Below are 18,811 nucleotides of genomic sequence, written 5' to 3' on the forward strand. Positions count from 1 at the left end.
TGTTACATTGTAAAGGTTATAGGTATTGAATTAGTGATTATATGATTATACCGAATACTATATTAAATGCCAATTTATAGAATCAGATTTGCAGAGACCCCTGGGGTCACCAAGTCCAGCTCCCTGCAATGCAGGAATCACAAGTAACAAATCCCTGACAGATGGCCATACAACCTCTGCTTAAAAACCTCCAGTGAAGGACAGGCCACCACCTTCCAAGGTAGTTCAAAGTTTTTTGTTATTATTAATTTCCCATCCTTCACCCTAAGGTCCCAGGGCTTAAAACAATTTAAAATACAACATTGAGAACAGTTTTAAAACTTACAAAAAACACAATTTATGTAAGAACATAAGAGCCCAGCATCCTGTTTGACACAATAGTCAACCAACAGCTTCCTTTGGGAAGTCTCCCAGCAATTTGTATTCAGCGACATGGTGCCCCTAGTCCTGGAAGTGGTACTATATACCCATCATGTGCTATACACGAGTGCAAGTTCCATTGTTGTTTGCTTCAAGTAAATATGCATAGAATCAGACCATTAGTAACTTTGATTCACCACATTATTGAATGGAAAATATTTAAATCTGTGCTTGATTCTAATTAATTGTAATTAGTGGGACTTTAAAATTCATAACAGTGCAATCCTAAGCATATTTACTCAGAATGTCCCAGTGTATTCAATGAGTTTATCCTAGGTTAGTGTTTATTCTAAGGCACGATCTTTTTCATTGTTTTATAGGCCAGCTGGAAGGTGACATGGGTATAGTAAATAAATTTGGGATATTACAATGTGTATACCCATCTCTCTCTCTCTCTCTCTCCACCCCACAATACCTTTGGTTTAATGGATGCTGGTCCTTCCATATGATTGAGCTAGTTTGCCCTAGAAAGCTGTGTGGGTTTCCTAAGGGTACATCTTTTGAGTGTGCTTTTCTGCATAATGCAAGCTGACAAGAATTACTGTTGGAAGAGAAGAACTATGAAGAAATCTACTCAAAAGACATTGAGTTACCTGCAGAGTATGTGCTAGTAAAGTTGGTTGATGCACATTTAATTATAGGCTCTTATTGACTAGTGACACAGTTTTAGCTCAGCTTTTGTTGGTATTTAATTTTTAATAATAATTAATTGTAACAATACTTCAAATTTATTTATTTATTTAAACACACATACATATACCGTTTGATTGTAGGAAAAAACCTCTAGTACTAATTTCTTGTCAGTTATCCTTCTACTTTGCCCTCACTGGCCGGAAATTGGATAATATATTTTCCCTTACAGTTCCTTTCACTGAAAGGGTGGCAGCCTTGATTTTTTTTTAAAAAATAAGAATTAGGAAAGAGGCTTGGAATATCCTGAAGGTGATCAACCTCACACCTTCCCAGGACTATGCCCTCTCTATTGTTTTCAGTTGGGGTGTAGGCATTAAAATGCAATGATACTTCTCTTAGACTTAGTCATAAAGATGGTTGCAGTCAGTCAGAAGGCACAGCAAGGAACTATTGCTGTGTAGCATCCCAGCTGTTTCAGCACTGATTCTCTGGGGGAGAGAAGCACTTGACTAACCCACCCATAGCTAAACAATGTTCGGGTGTGTCGAGCATTATTTATGCAGACTCTTATTCAATGTGGCCTCATTTCAAAATAAGTTGTGAAATGCCCTATTTTGAAATTTGGTATTAATTTAATGTCATTCAAAACTCAAGATGGCAGAATTCTTTCCTCTGTATGTCCCCAGATTACTAATACTAGGCTAAAAGTTTGAATAGATTTTTTATCATCAATGTTTCTTTGAAGGTTCCGCTAACATTTTTTGCTATTTATATTGTGCATAAAGTTACAATATGGCGTGCTTCTAAGTATCAGGAATGATTTAGTTTACCTTGTGACATATCACTTAAGCTCTGTTCCAATTTAATGCCAAGCCATGGCTTGGTGATCAGAAAAATCTTTGCTTGTTCATTTGCCCCTTCTTCCTCATTTTACACAAGTTCTTTTTTCCACCTCCTGAGTTTTGCTAACAGTAGTTTGCTGCTGCGATATTTCAATAAGCAAACTGTGGTTAGTGCTTTGCTTCTAAATTTAAATTTGCAAGCTGGGTTTTGGAAGTAAGGCACTAAATTTAGCTTTCCAGTTTAGTAGTCAGTAATAAAGTGATAATAGTATTTAGGTCTAGTAATGCATAGAAAGGTGCCTTCTGATCAATATTGTTTTGATTATATGTTGGAACTATTTTGTATATTTGCAAAAATTATATTGTTACTCTTGATTATTTTGCTACTGATTCTAACTGCAATTGAGAATATTTGGTTTCCTCCTGCATTTTATTCTACATCCATTCTTTAATAGATGGTGTGTAAGCCAATCTACATATTTTAGAAAAAAGTATTATTGCTGACATATTGATCTTTTGTATCTGAATTGGAGTAATATACCCACCTAGTAATGATATTAAAACAGTCCACCCTTTTTACTGTATTTATGGAGAACCTATATGCCATTTGCAAAATGTTTTCCCAGATATCCAGTAGTATATTTTTGCCAATTATGGGGGCCCATTTTTTCATGTAATCTCTTATTTGTTCATATTCTGTTAATGTATTTGTTAAGCAGCTGATATTATTTATTAACTTCTGTAGTTTTCATGATAAGGTGTTTGAATTCAGTCATATCTCATTATTTGCAAACATAATTTCAGTTATCCTAGTACACATTACTTAATTTGGAAGCACTCAAACCAGGTGAGTTTCTCTTTGATACGGCTATTACCTAATCAGGGGAACAGCTGATTTAATCAGCTGAGTTTTAGTTGATTGGCTAAAGCTGCATAGGAATAAAATAGTTTAAAGTGGATGTACATATGTGTTGTATCAGTTTAGAAGAGGCATTCTGCTTCCACGTGAAAGAAGAGTGGGAATGCCTCTAATAAAAGGAGTGATGATGCCTCTTCTAAGATACCTCTTCTTGCCACTTGATGTATTGTACTCATATTGAAACAGTTACTTCATCAACCAGTGTACCTTATTAATCAAATGTTGCAGATCTGCTTTTTCTATTATTTATTTGTTTAACAGGACTTGCAGTTACAGCAACTTTAGAGAGAAGATGTTCTCTTAGAGCTGTTTGCTTCAAAGGTTTTTCGTGGCTGACAGAGCAATAGCAGCCAGAAAGTGCTGATAGATTTTACTGCAGCAAGCCTTATGCACATGCCTGGCACATGTTTATTTTTTTACTGCACACTTTACACGTTGGCCTGAAATCATCATGTAGCATCCAGTCTGATTGTTAATGAGATCTCTCCTCCCCCTCCTGCCTATTAATAGGACGGGGCTGAGGAAAAGAGATCTCATTAGGATAAAGGGGAGACCACTGAGAATGAGGCAGCAAAGCATTGTGCTTGGTCAAAAGGGGGGGGGGAAAGCCTTGAGCTCTGTGTTCAAAGACATGCAACTTAACAAGGTGAAAATCTTAAGCCTCTAAGTACCTTAAAGTCCCCTTGCTTTTTTGCCAAAAAGGTCTTAACTATAACCCACGTTGAGATGATACAAAGAAAATAACCTCATCTTGGTGCCGTTCAGGGATTCCTTGTGGCTGTTGGAAAGATGAGAATTAATGTATGGATTCTTTTCACCAGCAAATTAAGCCCATGTGAAGACATGGACTTCTGAAGGCCTCTTCTGGCAGCCATCATATTCTACAGCATACAGTAAACATTAACTGGTCAGTGAACTCAGATGCATGTGTGCGCTATTAATACAGGAATGAACTCAATCCAGATTCTGCAATGCCATTACTCGCTGCAGGAAAACAGTTGAAGGTAGTTTTCTGATTGCTCATGCAATGCATTAAACAGCAATGCAAGTGGCAGCTGATATTTAAATACAGGCACATTTCAGTGTTGCTCTTGTTCTCTCCTTCCTTCTCTTTTTGTTTTTCTCTGCACTAATCTATTTGTAAAATTGGAATAATTAAGAGCAAGGCTCCCATTGACAGGAGAAGAGGTGATAATATATTTTCCAAGGTGGCATGTGAACCCTTCACTATGTCAGTTATGGAATTGCCTAGCTATGTGTTAAAGTGTTAGTTATAATCTGGATAAATTATTAAGCAAATGGAGCTGCCCATGATCCTAGCGATTGAAGTAGACATACATAGGGTTGTACTGCATGCCATGGTCTCTTGATTCACCATCTATTAGAATTAAATTTCCCATCTCCAAACCTTTCCTTGTTTACAAATATCCATGTAAATAGTCTTATTACTAGTCCAATAAAACGGCAGCGTGTGCTTTTCAATTAAGCATTTGTCCTAATGTTCCCATTTGCATTTTTTTAGAAGTCTGCTACATATTCAGAGTTGACTAAAATAAAGTGAATGTAATACTGTTTCTCAAGCTAAGGAAGCATGAACTTAAAAGATCTGATTTTTGCCATTTATCAACTGGTTGCTTCATTTGAATAAGTGTCTATCTCTTTTTGATCAACCTGAAAAATTTGCATGCTCTGCAGCAGCCATATTCTATACTTTATTAAATATCTGTCAATTATAAATATCAAGGTTTTACATTAATGTCAAGATAGTACATCAAAAATTCATGGAATATGTGACTTTTTCCAAGGGTATTTAATACTTAATGCATTTGTGTCATTTTTCTTTCTAGATATATTGACAGGTTTTATTAAGTGTTTGTTAGGGAGATTTCATTTTTACCGAGGGACTGTAAAGAGAAGCTGCATGCTAAATCGATTTTTTAATCAGAGTATTCTTCTCTTGGTCACTTCAGCAGAGATACGCCAACATACTTTAAAACTCTGGAAAGCATTCTCAGAAATTCAGCAATTAATTTCTTTATAACACAATTCCCTAAACATGTATATTTTGCTGTGAAACAGTAATCATTTTGTATTATAATTCAGTATTGTTTCTTGTGCTCCATTAAGAGTAGAGCTTGATTTCTGGAGCTGTACAAATAAGGAAATTTCCTTTGAAAAAAGTATCTTAAAAGGTACAGATGGCTTTCAAAAACATTGTATAAAGCTGTTGACTTTTATTTTCCCTGATCATTTTTAGTTTTTGCCATTTAACACATTATTAAACACCAATTGTGTTAGATACGGAATGTGTCCACTTTCAGTGCTATTTTAGTATCGGCAACACAACCAGTATAAAACTGGAACTATAAATGTGCATCCACAGATTGAGAAGTCCTATGTTTTCCTCCTTGAAATAATACCTTTATGGGTAAAGCATACACTTCAAAATGCATAATCAAGTTTACATTCTGTTGCAACTTTCTTCTATGGGCAGTGTTTGATGAATTTGTATGGTTTGGGGCAGGAAATGAGAAAATACTGAGAAGGAGCTGGAATCAGGTTAGTAACCAAGGGATGACAAACATAGCATTTACACATGGGCCACATAGTCCCTTAGGGCAGGGACAACTGAAATGATGCTCTCCAGATTTTGGACTACAACTCACTTCAGCCCCAGCCATGACCAGTGTTGAGGGATGATGGGAGTTGTAGTCCACATCATCTGAAGGGAACCATGTTGGTTACCCATGGCACAGAGTGGATATGTAGATTGCATGTTTTTAATGAGCTTGTACTGTTAAGATTATGTCCTGGACCAAAATATCTTAGGAAATACCCATTTGCATAGCCTGAGGTGGTAATAGGCAAGTTTCTATGTATTGAGGCTCTACTCTAGGCTTCCTCTGTTCATGAACCCGCTAGCATGTGAAGCTAGTTAGTGGTGATTTTCCAGAGGCAGTGATCTGCTCATTTTTTCGTGAGGTTAAATTGGTCTGTTCAGTACAAGGCTTTTAAGTGACTTTATGGATACAGTCGTACCTCAGGAGTTGAATGTCTTGCGAGTCGAACGTTTTGGCTCCCAAATGCCACAAACCCAGAAGTGAGTGTTCCGGTTTGCAAACGTTCTTTGGAACCCGAACGTCCGACGCGGCTTCTGCAGCTTCCGATTGGCTGCAGGACCTTCCTTGGTTTCCAAAGGTTTTGGAAGTTGAACGGACTTCCGGAACATATTCCGTTTGACTTCCGAGGTACGACTATATATTTGAATGTTATATTAAACCATAGTTCATGTATAACACTACTCAGAATTCCCCATTTCACTCTTCCCTCGATCATGGCTGCAAAAAGCCACAAGCCTTGTTTTGTTGCATTGGAGTCAGAATTGTAGAGTTGGAAGGGTCATCTAATACAACCCCCTGCAATGTAGCAATCACTTGATAACAAACTTGGGCTATGGCTCGTGATTTGCTTGTAGAGCCCAAGTTCAAAGGACACAGCAAGCTTGTGGTTTGGCATGGGCATAAGTAGAGCAAAGCAGGGAATGAATCATTAAGCCACAGTTGAACATTAGGGTGTAAGTCAGCTTTGCAGTACTGGCAGCTTGCTGGACAGAACAATCCCCCCTCACCTCATGCATTGTTCTTGGGGTTCCCCTGACCCCCTCAGCTAATTGGTTTTGTGGTTGAAAGTCCCATTGTGCAAACAGAGCTTCCACTGACTGGGTTTATTAGGTGAATTCTGGTTTAATGTGACATCGGAATCAGTTGTATATTTGTCTTGTTTAAAGAGCTGCTGTTGTTGTTTTAAAAAATCATAATAATGAAAACAAAAACAAGGTCAATTTTTAATTTTCTGTAAGCCAACATCGTTTTTGTTTATGTCGTCATTTTTTTACTGGATAAACATAGATTTCAAAACAAGAAGGTCTGTGTGAGCTTTCATTCTCTGCAGAAGTTACCTTCTTGCAGTCTGTGGTGAAGTAATCTGATCATCTCTATTTAATCGATGTTAAATTCCATCTTGAAGAAAATTGCCCTTCTGCATGTTTTTAAGACGAGTTCTAAGGCTGTATTCTGTATTAAATGTGTTCCAGTTTGGTACCAGTAGGTGGAGTCATAGCCATTCTAGCAATCCCATTTTTGCTTCAGAGCGATCTTAACCAAAGGGTATGACCGCTTAGCTGGAAGAACCCTTTCCTTAGTTGAATTGTTACACAAAAATAATGTACAGTAACAGCACTTTTTGTCTAAGGTTGTTTTATGATGTCCATAGGTATTTTCAAAAAGGGGTTGCCCATAACAAGACAAGATGTTGGCTTTCTAATGTGTTTTTCCCCGCCATGTCAATGCAAAATATCTAAGCAAATTAATTACCAGTTATCTGTGAACATATTTTACTTGTCAAGGTGACTTTTACCAAAATAGGACCATTTGTGTAACCTTGAGTTATGTATTTTCACTGTATCAATGCCCACATTGTCAAACAGTAAAAACGGGATAACTGAAAAATTATGTGCTTGGTTTTGATTTCAATATGCTTTTTGATTTATAATGAGACTAGTGATAATGACTTTCCTAAATTGTGACACTGAGCTTAACACAAATTATTCTGAGAATATGCAACTAAAATAGTCTGAAATGAAATTTTGCATGTAAACCAAATCACTTATTTTTTATTAGTTGAGAGAGCCGTGGTTTTCAGAGCTAGTCCATCCATAGGGCTAATTTAAGGGGTTGGAGAGAGCAGACACCTGGGACATAACACCCAATTGGCAGTCTTTTGTAATATATAATTTGCCTAAAATTGTGCACTGAGCACAAGCTTTTGTTTTCTAATTGATTTACGGTTTGAGCCACTTTTACCTCATCCCCTACTGTCCTGCACACAGTGCCAGCAAGTACATTACTGTGAGAGATGATAAATTACCATGCACTTGTGATGCTAATGCATCAAGAGTAAAAAAAAAGAAAAAAGGAGCACACTACATAGAGCTCCTTGCATTAACAGTGTTGCAAAGATACATCCAAGCAAAACTCATTTGTATCATTAGAAATAACCATTCATTTGATCACTTACTGAAACCTGCCTATTCAACTGTAATTGAAATGGAATATTAAAATGATACTGTTAATGGCTCTCAATCTCTTAAGAGGGGAAAGGGTTTTTTTTAAGCATGTTCAAAAGGCTATGATTCTTTTTAGCTACTGTGTTTTAAAGTGCATAAGGCAAAGTGGCCTTGGAAGTACATGAAGTCGGTTGGCCAGAAACGAGAGGCTAGTTCTGTGTAATTAATTCCTCTTTTAAATCATTCTTATTTCCTCATAATAATTAAGGTAGACTTGCCATATTTCAGAAAGTAAAATTCCTGAGACACCCCCAAAGTCGTTGAGCTTCCTCTTTCTGGGGCTGGCTGAGCGGCAGGCACCGGGCATGTTATGAGCTCCCACCTGGGGAGCCCCCAACACATGGGACTCAAACCCACAACCCTAAGATTAAGAGTCTCACGCAGAGCTATCCTGGGGTGTGTGTTAATGCACACAAACAAACAAACAACCCCTCCCTGCTCAGAATTCTTTTCCCAACAGATGTGGAGTATTTCAACCCAACCCCAGAGTGAGATCCCAGCATTCTGCAGAAGGAGTAGGAATGACAAGTTCACATTTCCTTCACATAGATGGAAAGAGGCTTTCCTTGTTACCCGCCTTGGTTTCCCCTCTACCAGGTCAGAGAAGACCAGAGAGACTCCATCTCAAATCCTAGAGAGTCCCTGCCAGTCAGCATAGACAACACTGAAGTAGAGGGACCGATAGTCAGCTTCCTACCTTCCCAATTCAAAGCATGGTTACTCAGAGCTTAATTCCCTTTATCCCAATAGGGCTTACTGCCTTGTAAGGTGCAGAGGCGTGCAGCCTTTAACATGTGGTACGTCCAAAATATAATTATATAACCTATGCATGTGACCATAACTGCTTGAACATTTAAATGTATTATGACTTGCAAGGTATGTGTAACGTCTGATTATTATTATTATTTTTAAAAAGAACCATGGATGTAAGGGAAGAGAGATGCTTAAAATACATTCAGCCCTAAAGTGTGACTGAGAACATAGAATTAACATTTCTGGTTAAGAAAAGAAAATAATTGGGACAAGCTTTTTCTCAATCAAGTTTTTATGTGTGGCGTGGAGATGGGAGTCCACCTTAAATGTGTGTGTGTGAGATGTTGTGGGTTCCAGTCTTTGAAATATGAAGAAACAGATTTATAGCGGCTGCTGGGCACAACAAATTAAGTTGACAGTGATGTATGAGAGCATAATAGCATGATGATCCCTCTGTAGCGCGGCTGGATGCCTCCTGCTTCATTTGGCTCTTGTTAGGATCTGTTAGGCAGCTAAATAATGAAATTCTGCTGACTGATTTCTGGTTGTTGTTTTTTGTTTTGTTTTTCCTTTTCAACTCTTCTCTGAATCCTCTTATTTCTCAGACCCATCCTAATGCCAGCAAACTGCCATTAAAGGATTCTTTCACTTATGATGATTACAGGTTGGTTTCCCTTTTTATATAAAAGTGGGTTGTTAAATGCCTTCAAATGCTTCCCTAGAAAATAATCAAGTTATTAATCATGAATCCCTGGTCCAGCCATAGTAGTTATATTACAGATCGGAGAATATAATCAATTTAGCCATCTAGATTTTAACATCAAAAGTTTTATAGCTAACCAGTTAGCATTAGTTATTTCTAAATGCTGTTGTATTACTTTTCTTAATGCTTTATATTACTTTTTTAATTGGCCTTGGCCCACAGTTACTATTTAATACTCTGGTATCTATTAAAACAAAAGTAAGACCATATATATATATATATATGCTGGAGCATGGTTTGTAAGAAAAGGAATTACATTCATAGAAGTCTTGCTATGTCTGAATTGACTCCCAGAGAAATTATATTAATTTTCTGACGTTATTGAGCTGTCACATTAAACCAATACATTAACCAAAACTGGATACAAGTTATTTTTTTGTTTAGTCTGTCCCACATTCCTTTAGGTTTTCAAAAGTTAGATGCTGCAAGTGATTTATTATTATTATTATTATTATTATTATTATTATTATTATTATTATTATTATAATATAATAATAATATTATTACTACTACTACTACTATTAACAACAACAATAATTTTATTATTAGTTCCCTCCCATCTGACTAGATTGCCCCAGCCACTCTTGGTGGCTTCCAACAAAATATTTAAAATACAATGAACCATCAGTCATTAAAAACTTCCTTATACAGGGCTGCCTTCAGGTGTCTTCTAGAAGTCATGGAAGGGTGCTTCACAGCGTGGCACCACTACTGAGAAGGCCCTCTGCCTGGTTCCCTGTAACTTCACTTCTCATAGTGAAGTTACCGCCAGAAGGCCTTCAGAGGTGGACCTCAGTGTCTGGGCTGGACAATGGGGGTGGAGATGCTCCTTCAAGGGCCAAGGCTGTTTATGGCTTTAAAGGTCAGCATAAGTCTTTTTCACCCAACTGGTTGGTACTAAGAGCAGATTTTTTTTTCTGCCATTGGCAGAAAGTTGGGAAGGATTATAATCTGAATTGGAACTTTTTGTCTGTCTATGGCTTTCACTAAACTGAGTATTTTGTCTTGTAGATGGGCAGTTTCCTCTGTCATGACACGACAAAACCAGATTCCTGCTGAGGATGGTTCCCGGGTTACCTTAGCACTGATTCCTTTATGGGACATGTGTAATCACACCAATGGGCTGGTAAGAACAGTGTTGTTGGGTTGTGTGTGTGTGTGTGTGTGTGTGAGAGAGAGAGAGAGAGAGAGAGAGAGAGAGTATTCCAATAGCACATTGACTAATCCACAGTGGCTATCCCTGGGATAATGGATATGTCTCAGGTTGACAATATAACTCTAAATATGTCAGGACGAAGGAGATATTTTTAACAGGTGTTTAACATACAAGAGAAGGAGCCAGACACTCGGCTGTAAAAGAATTCCAATAGTAAGCAGCAGAATGGGGGGCACCCTCTAGGCAGGAGGAGAAGTACAATATAATGTTGAGGAACAAAATCATCAATACAAGTTTTGCTGGGAGGAGAAAGTATGTGCAAAGGAACTGCTTTGTGAAGTTGTCTTTATCCACATCTGCAGTAAAAACAAAGATATGTTGCCTCCTTTCTCGAGCTACGATGTTTGATACCAGCTGATGGATCTCTTGTATCTCTGTTTTTCCATAGTATTAATACTAGTAATTTTGGGCTTATTGCATGATGATCCTCTCCGTCCAGTAGGCTCTAAACCTCTGGCAGCACCAGCAACCAGTTTGACTGTCAAGTCACAATACCGCTAGAAAATAACAATGAGAAATACATGAAGACAGTATTCTTGACAGAGTTCTTGGAGCAGGATGATCTAATTAGTAGTGTCAGGAGCAAGAGAAAGCAGGATGGACACGGTTCCAGCTAAAACCAAAAGAGCCTTTTATTATTTAGCTTGTGGAAGAAGAAGAAGAAAGGCCCATGGGGTAGAGCAAGAATAGAGATGCATTATAGCTGACTGACTCGAGAAACATCTCGGCACCAACTTTGCAGCAAACTTCAAAGAAGGCAGGGTCGTCTCTCTTCCAGCTTTCATGCAGTGACTCAGGATTTCATGGAGCATCAGTATGGAATCAGAGGCCAGAGTTGTGCTAAGCTCACAGGGAAATCCTTCATTATAATATAATAATATAGCAATCTCAGGCCTAGGTCCATATAGAAGGGGATGTTTCCCTTGAGCTCAATGAATGTTGTGGGCAGGTTGATACTCAAAATCAAAACTGTCCATTAGCTCTTTGGATTTTATTTGGTTCAGAGCCCTTTGCTGTGGCTATTTGCTTTTCCTAGCCCCCCTCCCCCCCTTGCTAGACTGTAGTCTATATTTCCCCTGGGTGTTGGTGCTGGGGATTAGCTGGGACTACTGCGCTAGTCCTTATGGGTTTGATCCCCCATGGATAGTTTCTCCTCATTTTTCAGCTCCTGGGACAAGAGGAATTTTTTTTTTTATAGAACTATAAAAATCCGACATGCCCAAATTCCAAGCTGCTTTTTTGTTTGGAACACTTGTATACAAACAAAAATGATATAAGGAAAAGAGAAACCTTTGAGAAGGACAAAAAAGCAGGAAGCTATTCCACTAGGGAATGAGGGGAACAGCTTTTTTAAAAAAAGAAAGAAAATGAAAGCCCATAAAACAAGTTTCATATGCCATAAAACCAGGCACCCTCCCACAAATTCTGTATATCGAAACATTAAAAGAGCCCTGAAACACTTGAAACTGATTGTCATCCAATTTAAAGTATTCTGATTAAAGATGTTAGTTTGAAGAAGAAAAACATTTTCCCTTTGTGTTTAGATGATGGCATGTGTCAGGGCAGGCAACATACTAGAAGAGGCATTCACTTGTATGTGATATAAGATTAATACCTCCTCTAAGATGATACCTGCAACCTTCTTTTTATTCTTCTGCCTGATTAAATAGGGCACTCTTTTAAATCAATCAAAAGATTTTAAATCTATTGGTTTAACTGATTATTCAACTAAGCATTACAATCCCAATTGAAAACCTCTGTAGATTTTGTTTCAAATCACATCTTCAGGACACAACTATGTATGAGGCCTGTTCCTTGAGATTGGTATGTTTTCTGTGTTGTACAGCTTGATTTATCAAGAACATTCCTGCTTTATGAAAATAAAATTGTGCGACAGTTTCCATGTTAATAATGAGCCACTTTAGTCCTTGTGGTTTGATAAAAGAAATATGGTTAAGTGGCAACTTCTTCATCTTCCCACAGCAAAATCCCATCACCATCTAAGAATAATTACCTAAGTTTCAGATAAAGAGATTATTTGCAAATAAATTGGAGTCCTCTGAAGAAAGTATCCCCCAAAGATTCACAGTTCTCCACTCCTCTTTTTGATTTAGAGTGATGAAAAATGCACTGAGAGTTGAAGTGTGTGACAGAAACTAGTTCTCTTAGTGCAGTGCTGCAGAGGACCCCATGGGAGTAACTTGAAACTCAACAGCACTGTTATGTGTGAGAGGGGTCAACTCAGGACCAACACAAAGTGGTCTAGAAGGGTGCCATTTTTTATAGCTTTTCTATAATATTTGAGAATTGTTGGAGAACAGGTGAGGTCCCTGCAAGCTGGAAGTGTGCAAATGTTGTCCCCATCTTTAAAAAAAAGGGGGGATTATCTGACCAAACTCTCACCAGCCTTTAAAATAGGGTTGGGGAGCCTCTGGCCCTCCAGATGTTGCTAAACTATAACTCCCATAATCCCTGACCATTGGCCATGCTGGCTGGGGCTAAAGGGAATTGGAATCCAGCAACAGCTGGATGGGCACAGGTTCCCCAATCACTGCTCTAAAAGAAAGGAAAATACAAGGTAACTTCCCCAAGGACTAAGGGGCTTGACTTTGTTACAGGGTAGTAGGTGCTGTTTCTTCTTGGTTTTTTTTTTTTTTAAGTAGTGGTCATTTTACAACCTTTAAAGCAGACACCCCCAAACTCTGCCCTCCAGCTGTTTTGGTACTACAACTCCCATCATCCCTAGATAACGGGACCAGTGGTCAGGGATGATGGGAATTGTAGTCCCCAAACATCTGGAGGGCCGAGTTTGGGCATGCCTGCTTTAAAGGAAGATTAGGCTCATACAAACAAGCTTAAACTATAAAATGCTGAACCTTTTTCTTCTTTCTTTTGAATCCTCTGTATAGATCACTACAGGCTACAATTTGGAAGATGACCGTTGTGAATGTGTAGCACTTCAAGATTTTAAGGCTGACGAACAGGTAATCTTGAGGTGTGTGTGTGTGTGTGTGTGTGTGTGTGTGTGTGTGTTGTGTGTGTGTGATTTAACATTTGAAGTTCCGTGTGTAGAATTCATACACGTACAGATGCATCCCATTGATAGTAAATACACGCAATTCTAATTTAGCTTCAGGAGTCTTGTTAATTTTCACTAGGCGTGTTCCATGAGACATTCCTTACAAATGTGTTATAAAGGCTGAGGATAGATAGCTCTCTTTTTTGTAACATAAAAAGTGCATTTGTCATTGCAAAGGAAGAAGAATGCCTTGATCTAAAGCAACCTTACCTTGTGCCATGAGTAACTCAGCCATTTTTTGTTTTGAATGATAGCACATTGGTAGAAATGTTCACGTAGGTGAGGGCGTTTAAAATACTTGACCTGAGTATCATGAGCTGGGCAGCCATTGTTTGTTCAGCATTTTGCTCTTTGGCATTATTTAGTTCACATTCAGCTGTTTTCTGACTTCTTACCACTTAACCGTCCAGAAAATAAAAGATGATGTCACTAACCAATTCAGCTGTCAGGATCCATTCTCCAAGGGATGTATAGCTCCTTTTAACAGGCATCAATATCTGCCTTCAGTGCTCAGTTCTAATATCCTTGCGATTCATGTTGTCCATTATTACTGTTGACCATTAATTCTTGGACTTCCCTGTGATGTAGTATAAAGAGCTATTTGTTAATGCTGTTTATACCCCACCCTGTCACAACAGCTTGAAGTGGATGCTTCATATAGGTTTACAATTTCTCATAAATTTCTTGCAATTTCTGAAAAATGTCCCAGGTGCTAATTTAGCAAACGACATTATTAAGTAAAATTATTGGATGTTCTAATAGTCAGTTGCAAACCGCCCTGGGATCTTCGGGTGAAGGGCAGTATACAAATTTAATAAAGTAAAGAATAGAAGAAATTAGGTCATTTCCCCCCATAAACTTGCACACAATTAAGTTAAATTTGGTACTTATATATGTGGGGAAAGTGGCAAGAATATTATGCCCCCTTGTCTAGAGTCCAAAAATCCAGGCATCCATTAGCCACTGGTACCTGAAAAGCAACATGGTGACTGGCACGTGAATTACTAAAGAGATCAGGATGCAGATTTTCTTCTTCTACTGATGTGTGCTGCTGTTCGGGGGACCTGGTTCCTACCTCCTCTGAGTCTCTGTTTTGTACCTTTCCCAACTGTGCTCCCTTCCTCTTGGTATACGCTATGCTCTGCACTCTTACACTGATATGTATGTGGGCTAGCAGCAAGACCTTGTTTTCCTCTCCATCCCCACGAAGAGGGGAACAGACCAGAATATTCCAGCAAGTACAGGGCTCACCCACTTATGGGCCAGGGTGAAGCAGCTGCCTCAGGCAGCCCTCCGAAGCAATGTCAAAATTGGTGCCAATTTGCCACAAGATCTTGACGAAATCACAAGAAACCTTGCGATATTTTGGCAATATCTCACTAGAGGTTGACGCTGATTCCAGCGCCACAGCAACAGTGCTGGCAGAGCTGGTGGCGAAATGGGTCACACCGACCCTGGATCCCACTTCTCACTAGTGGGCATAGGTTTCCATTTCTAGTTATTAGGAAAACTTACTAGCTTTGGTGTTTTGCAAAAACTTTGCACCCCTGCCGCTCGGATGATCTTTGCTTTTTCCATTAAAAAAGACCAAGTATAAATTCACTGATGGCTAACAGAATGCGACAGAGGTGAAGGATGAAGCAGAGTTGGCACACTGGAGAGAGGATAAGCATTCTTTGAATATCTGTTGAAAAGGGGGAGCACTATCCAAAATTAATCATAGGACACCAGTTCTGATAACTAGAGTACACACTTATAGAATTAAATGTTTTTTAACACATAGAGTAGACCTCGAGTCTCTCGGCTAGCTGGCTTCCATTCAGTGGTCTTGGGAAGGTAAGCAGAAGGAAAATCTCAGTTAACTCCCCCCCCCCCCCCCCGCGTAGTATCAGCAAACTCTGTTAGACGGAACCCGGTTCAGGAATGATATCCAGTAATATTTTGAGGTCCCTTTAGAATGTGAATGCCATCTTTTTAGGTGAGGTGTTCTCTTTCTTTGATTGGTCAAGTCATTTGACAGCTTACGGTACACCATTTTTTGGAAAAAGCTGCATTTCTGTTTTTTTTAAAAAAATAATATTTACTACTTTTAAAACTTACAAGAAAAAAAAGAGAAGAAAAAAGACAAAAAGAAAAAGCAAAAAAGAGAAAAACAAAGACAATACAATACAATATAAACTGTACAAAACACAACCTTAACAAACTAAATTAAAACAAAGCAAAACAACAACATTTAAAAAAAAACATACATCATACCATTTCATTACTCTATCTTTCATTCCCTTGTTTCATTGACCTCCTCTCACCTCCCTTTTTGTATTCCACTTCTATTAATTGTTTCAGCAAATCCTTTCCATCTTTCTGCATTTCTGTGTGAATTCTGTTGCTCTCTATTTCTAATGCATGTAGTTCTGAAGATGGTCAATGGAGGAGCTTTGGGCACATGCAGGTAGAGGTCTCTGTGTTTAGAACAGCGTCAAAAGTGTTTGAGTAAAAGTAGTTCCTAGGGTTAAACTTTGCCTTGTCCGTTATTTAAAGATAGCATTCTCATATGCATTGTGGTCTGCAGCACTATAGTATGGGGGGGGGGGTTGTGTAATGTGTAATTTGTCATTCCATGAGTTGATCCTAAGCTATTTTTCTGTCCCTTCGCTTCTCTTTTCATCCTCCTAGATTTACATTTTTTATGGCACTCGGTCAAATGCTGAATTTGTGATCCACAGTGGGTTTTTCTTTGATAATAATTCACATGACAGAGTGAAAATAAAGCTTGGAGTGAGTAAAAGTGACAGGCTGTATGCTATGAAGGCAGAGGTCTTAGCTCGCGCTGGCATCCCAACGTAAGTCAAATTGAAAGACGCTGTTTTTGTATTGAAACATTTCAAGCTCTAAGGTCAAGTAGAACATTATAGCAAAACTGCTGTTCATTAAAGTAGGTGGAGCCTACATTATATCTCACTCCTATATAGTTATCTTAAATTGCTGTTATTAAGCAAGTTTGCTGATTATGAGACACGTTTACCAACATCTTTAGAATAAATTGTCTGTTGGAGGGCAAGAGAATATGCCGGTTTGCTATTTTTGCTCTCTGTTTCCCCTCATTATAAAAGTACTGTCATGGTCTATTTGTGACCTATAATGCTTTCAGCATCCTTCATTTTTGAACCATAAATCCAAACACACACTGTTACTTTTGAACCATAATCTTTTTAATTCAGACTATTGTACAATATCTAGTCAGTCTTCTTTGGTTGAATTGCCAGCCATCTTGCTAGATTGAATAGATTTTCTTCTAATGGATTTTTCAATAATTTCTGATGGTCAGTATGTCAAGGGAGCAAGTGTTAATATTTTGTAGCTTGGAAATGAGATTTCTATAGGTCTTAACGTGGTAAATGAAAGCATGCACAATTTTTATTAGGTAGTTATATAAAGTAATAGTAAAGTAATACTTGACTAATCTATTATAGAGAAGGAATTGCTCAATTTTTATCTGAGAAAAGTTTGAACAGCTTCAGTTTAATGCTCAGAAATTGGATTGACCCTTATACAGCTTCACTTTACAATAATAAGAATATATTATAAATTAAGGATTTTCATACCGCATAATCAAGCTACCAAAGACTGACATCTTATTCACTTTTTTTTTTTTACTTTCTTTTTTAGTTCTAGTGTGTTTGCCTTGCACTCAACAGAGCCACCAATCTCAGCCCAGCTTCTGGCTTTCCTTAGAGTGTTTTGCATGACGGAAGGTAAAAAACCTTTATGAAAAATTGTATCAAATTTTGTTCGATTGTTTGAAGGTCAAAATGGGATTAAGGAAAGAAAATTCAGCCCTCCAAAGAATTCCAGAGAAATTACTAGCCCACCAAAGAAAAAAAACATCCTAGCCTTTTTGACCATATATACCACCCTCTGGTAGACATTAATGGAACATTGAAGATATGGAAAGACTATTTTCCAGTTTGCAAAAGCTTTTATAGAATTTTAGAGTTGGAAGGGATCCTGAGGATCATTTAGTCCAACCCCCTGCAATGCAGGAATATACAGCAGTCCCATGCAACGATTGAACCTGCAACCTTGGCATTATCAACACTATGCTGTAACCAACCTAGGTGACACCTGGCTTGAGAGCAGTACATGTGAAAAGGATCTAGGAGTCTTGGTTGACCACAAACTTGACATGAGCCAACAGTGTGACGCGGCAGCTTAAAAAGCCAATGCAATTCTGGGCTGCATCAATAGGAGTATAGCATCTAGATCAAGGGAAGTAATAGTGCCACTGTATTCTGCTCTGGTCAGACCTCACCTGGAGTACTGTGTCCAGTTCTGGGCACCACAGTTCAAGAAGGACACTGACAAACTGGAACGTGTCCAGAGGATGGCAACCAAAATGGTCAAAGGCGTGGAGACGATGCCTTATGAGGAATGGCTAAGGGAGCTGGGCATGTTTAGCCTGGAGAAGAGGAGGTTAAGGGGTGATATGATAGCCATGTTCAAATATATAAAAGGATGTCACATAGAGGAGGGAGAAAGGTTGTTTTCTGCTGCTCCAGAAAAGCGGACACGGAGCAGTGGATCCAAACTACAAGAAAGAAGATTCCACCTAAACATTAGGAAGAACTTCCTGACAGTAAGAGCTGTTCGACAGTGGAATTTGCTGCCAAGGAGTGTGGTGGAGTCTCCTTCTTTGGAGGTCTTTAAGCAGAGGCTTGACAACCATATGTCAGGAGTGCTCTGATGGTGTTTCCTGCTTGGCAGGGGGTTGGACTCGATGGCCCTTGTGGTCTCTTTCAACTCTTATGATTCTATGATTCTATAAATTTTACTTGTCACAATTGATTACACAAATGGCTATTTACAAGCCTAGTTTGGAAGCCAAAATATATTCTTCAGGATTTTTATACCTCTTTTCTCTTGGAGATGCTATATTGAGGAAGGTGGGGAATTGCAAATAAAAGATCATTAGTTAGGTATTTATTTATCGCTTTATGCAAAAACAAAACCCCTCTCAAGGTGAGTTTGTAAGATGAAATAAATAAAAGCAATTTAAAACCACAA

General features: G+C 38.4%; 1 protein-coding gene and 1 long non-coding RNA gene across 5 annotated transcripts in view; both read left to right on the plus strand.

Moving 5' to 3' along the window:
- Positions 1-18,811, plus strand: part of SETD3 (SET domain containing 3, actin N3(tau)-histidine methyltransferase) — a 46,648-nt gene that overhangs the window by 25,041 nt on the left and 2,796 nt on the right. For all 4 annotated transcript variants that reach the window (XM_083734653.1, XM_083734654.1, XM_083734652.1 and 1 more), the window contains exons 7-11: positions 9,298-9,356; positions 10,467-10,581; positions 13,581-13,655; positions 16,424-16,590; positions 17,417-17,502. In XM_083734653.1, the coding sequence (XP_083590779.1) occupies positions 9,298-9,356; positions 10,467-10,581; positions 13,581-13,655; positions 16,424-16,590; positions 17,417-17,502 (502 nt within the window). The remainder of the gene's footprint in view (positions 1-9,297; positions 9,357-10,466; positions 10,582-13,580; positions 13,656-16,423; positions 16,591-17,416; positions 17,503-18,811) is intronic.
- On the plus strand, positions 2,363-8,844 carry LOC310845253. The gene is made up of 2 exons (XR_014564600.1): positions 2,363-6,338; positions 6,375-8,844. It is a non-coding gene; the product is annotated as an uncharacterized lncRNA (long non-coding RNA).

The sequence above is a fragment of the Podarcis gaigeae genome (genome assembly GCF_964106915.1).
Source record: "Podarcis gaigeae genome assembly, chromosome: 1".
In the NCBI taxonomy this organism is placed as follows: Eukaryota; Metazoa; Chordata; class Lepidosauria; order Squamata; family Lacertidae; genus Podarcis; species Podarcis gaigeae.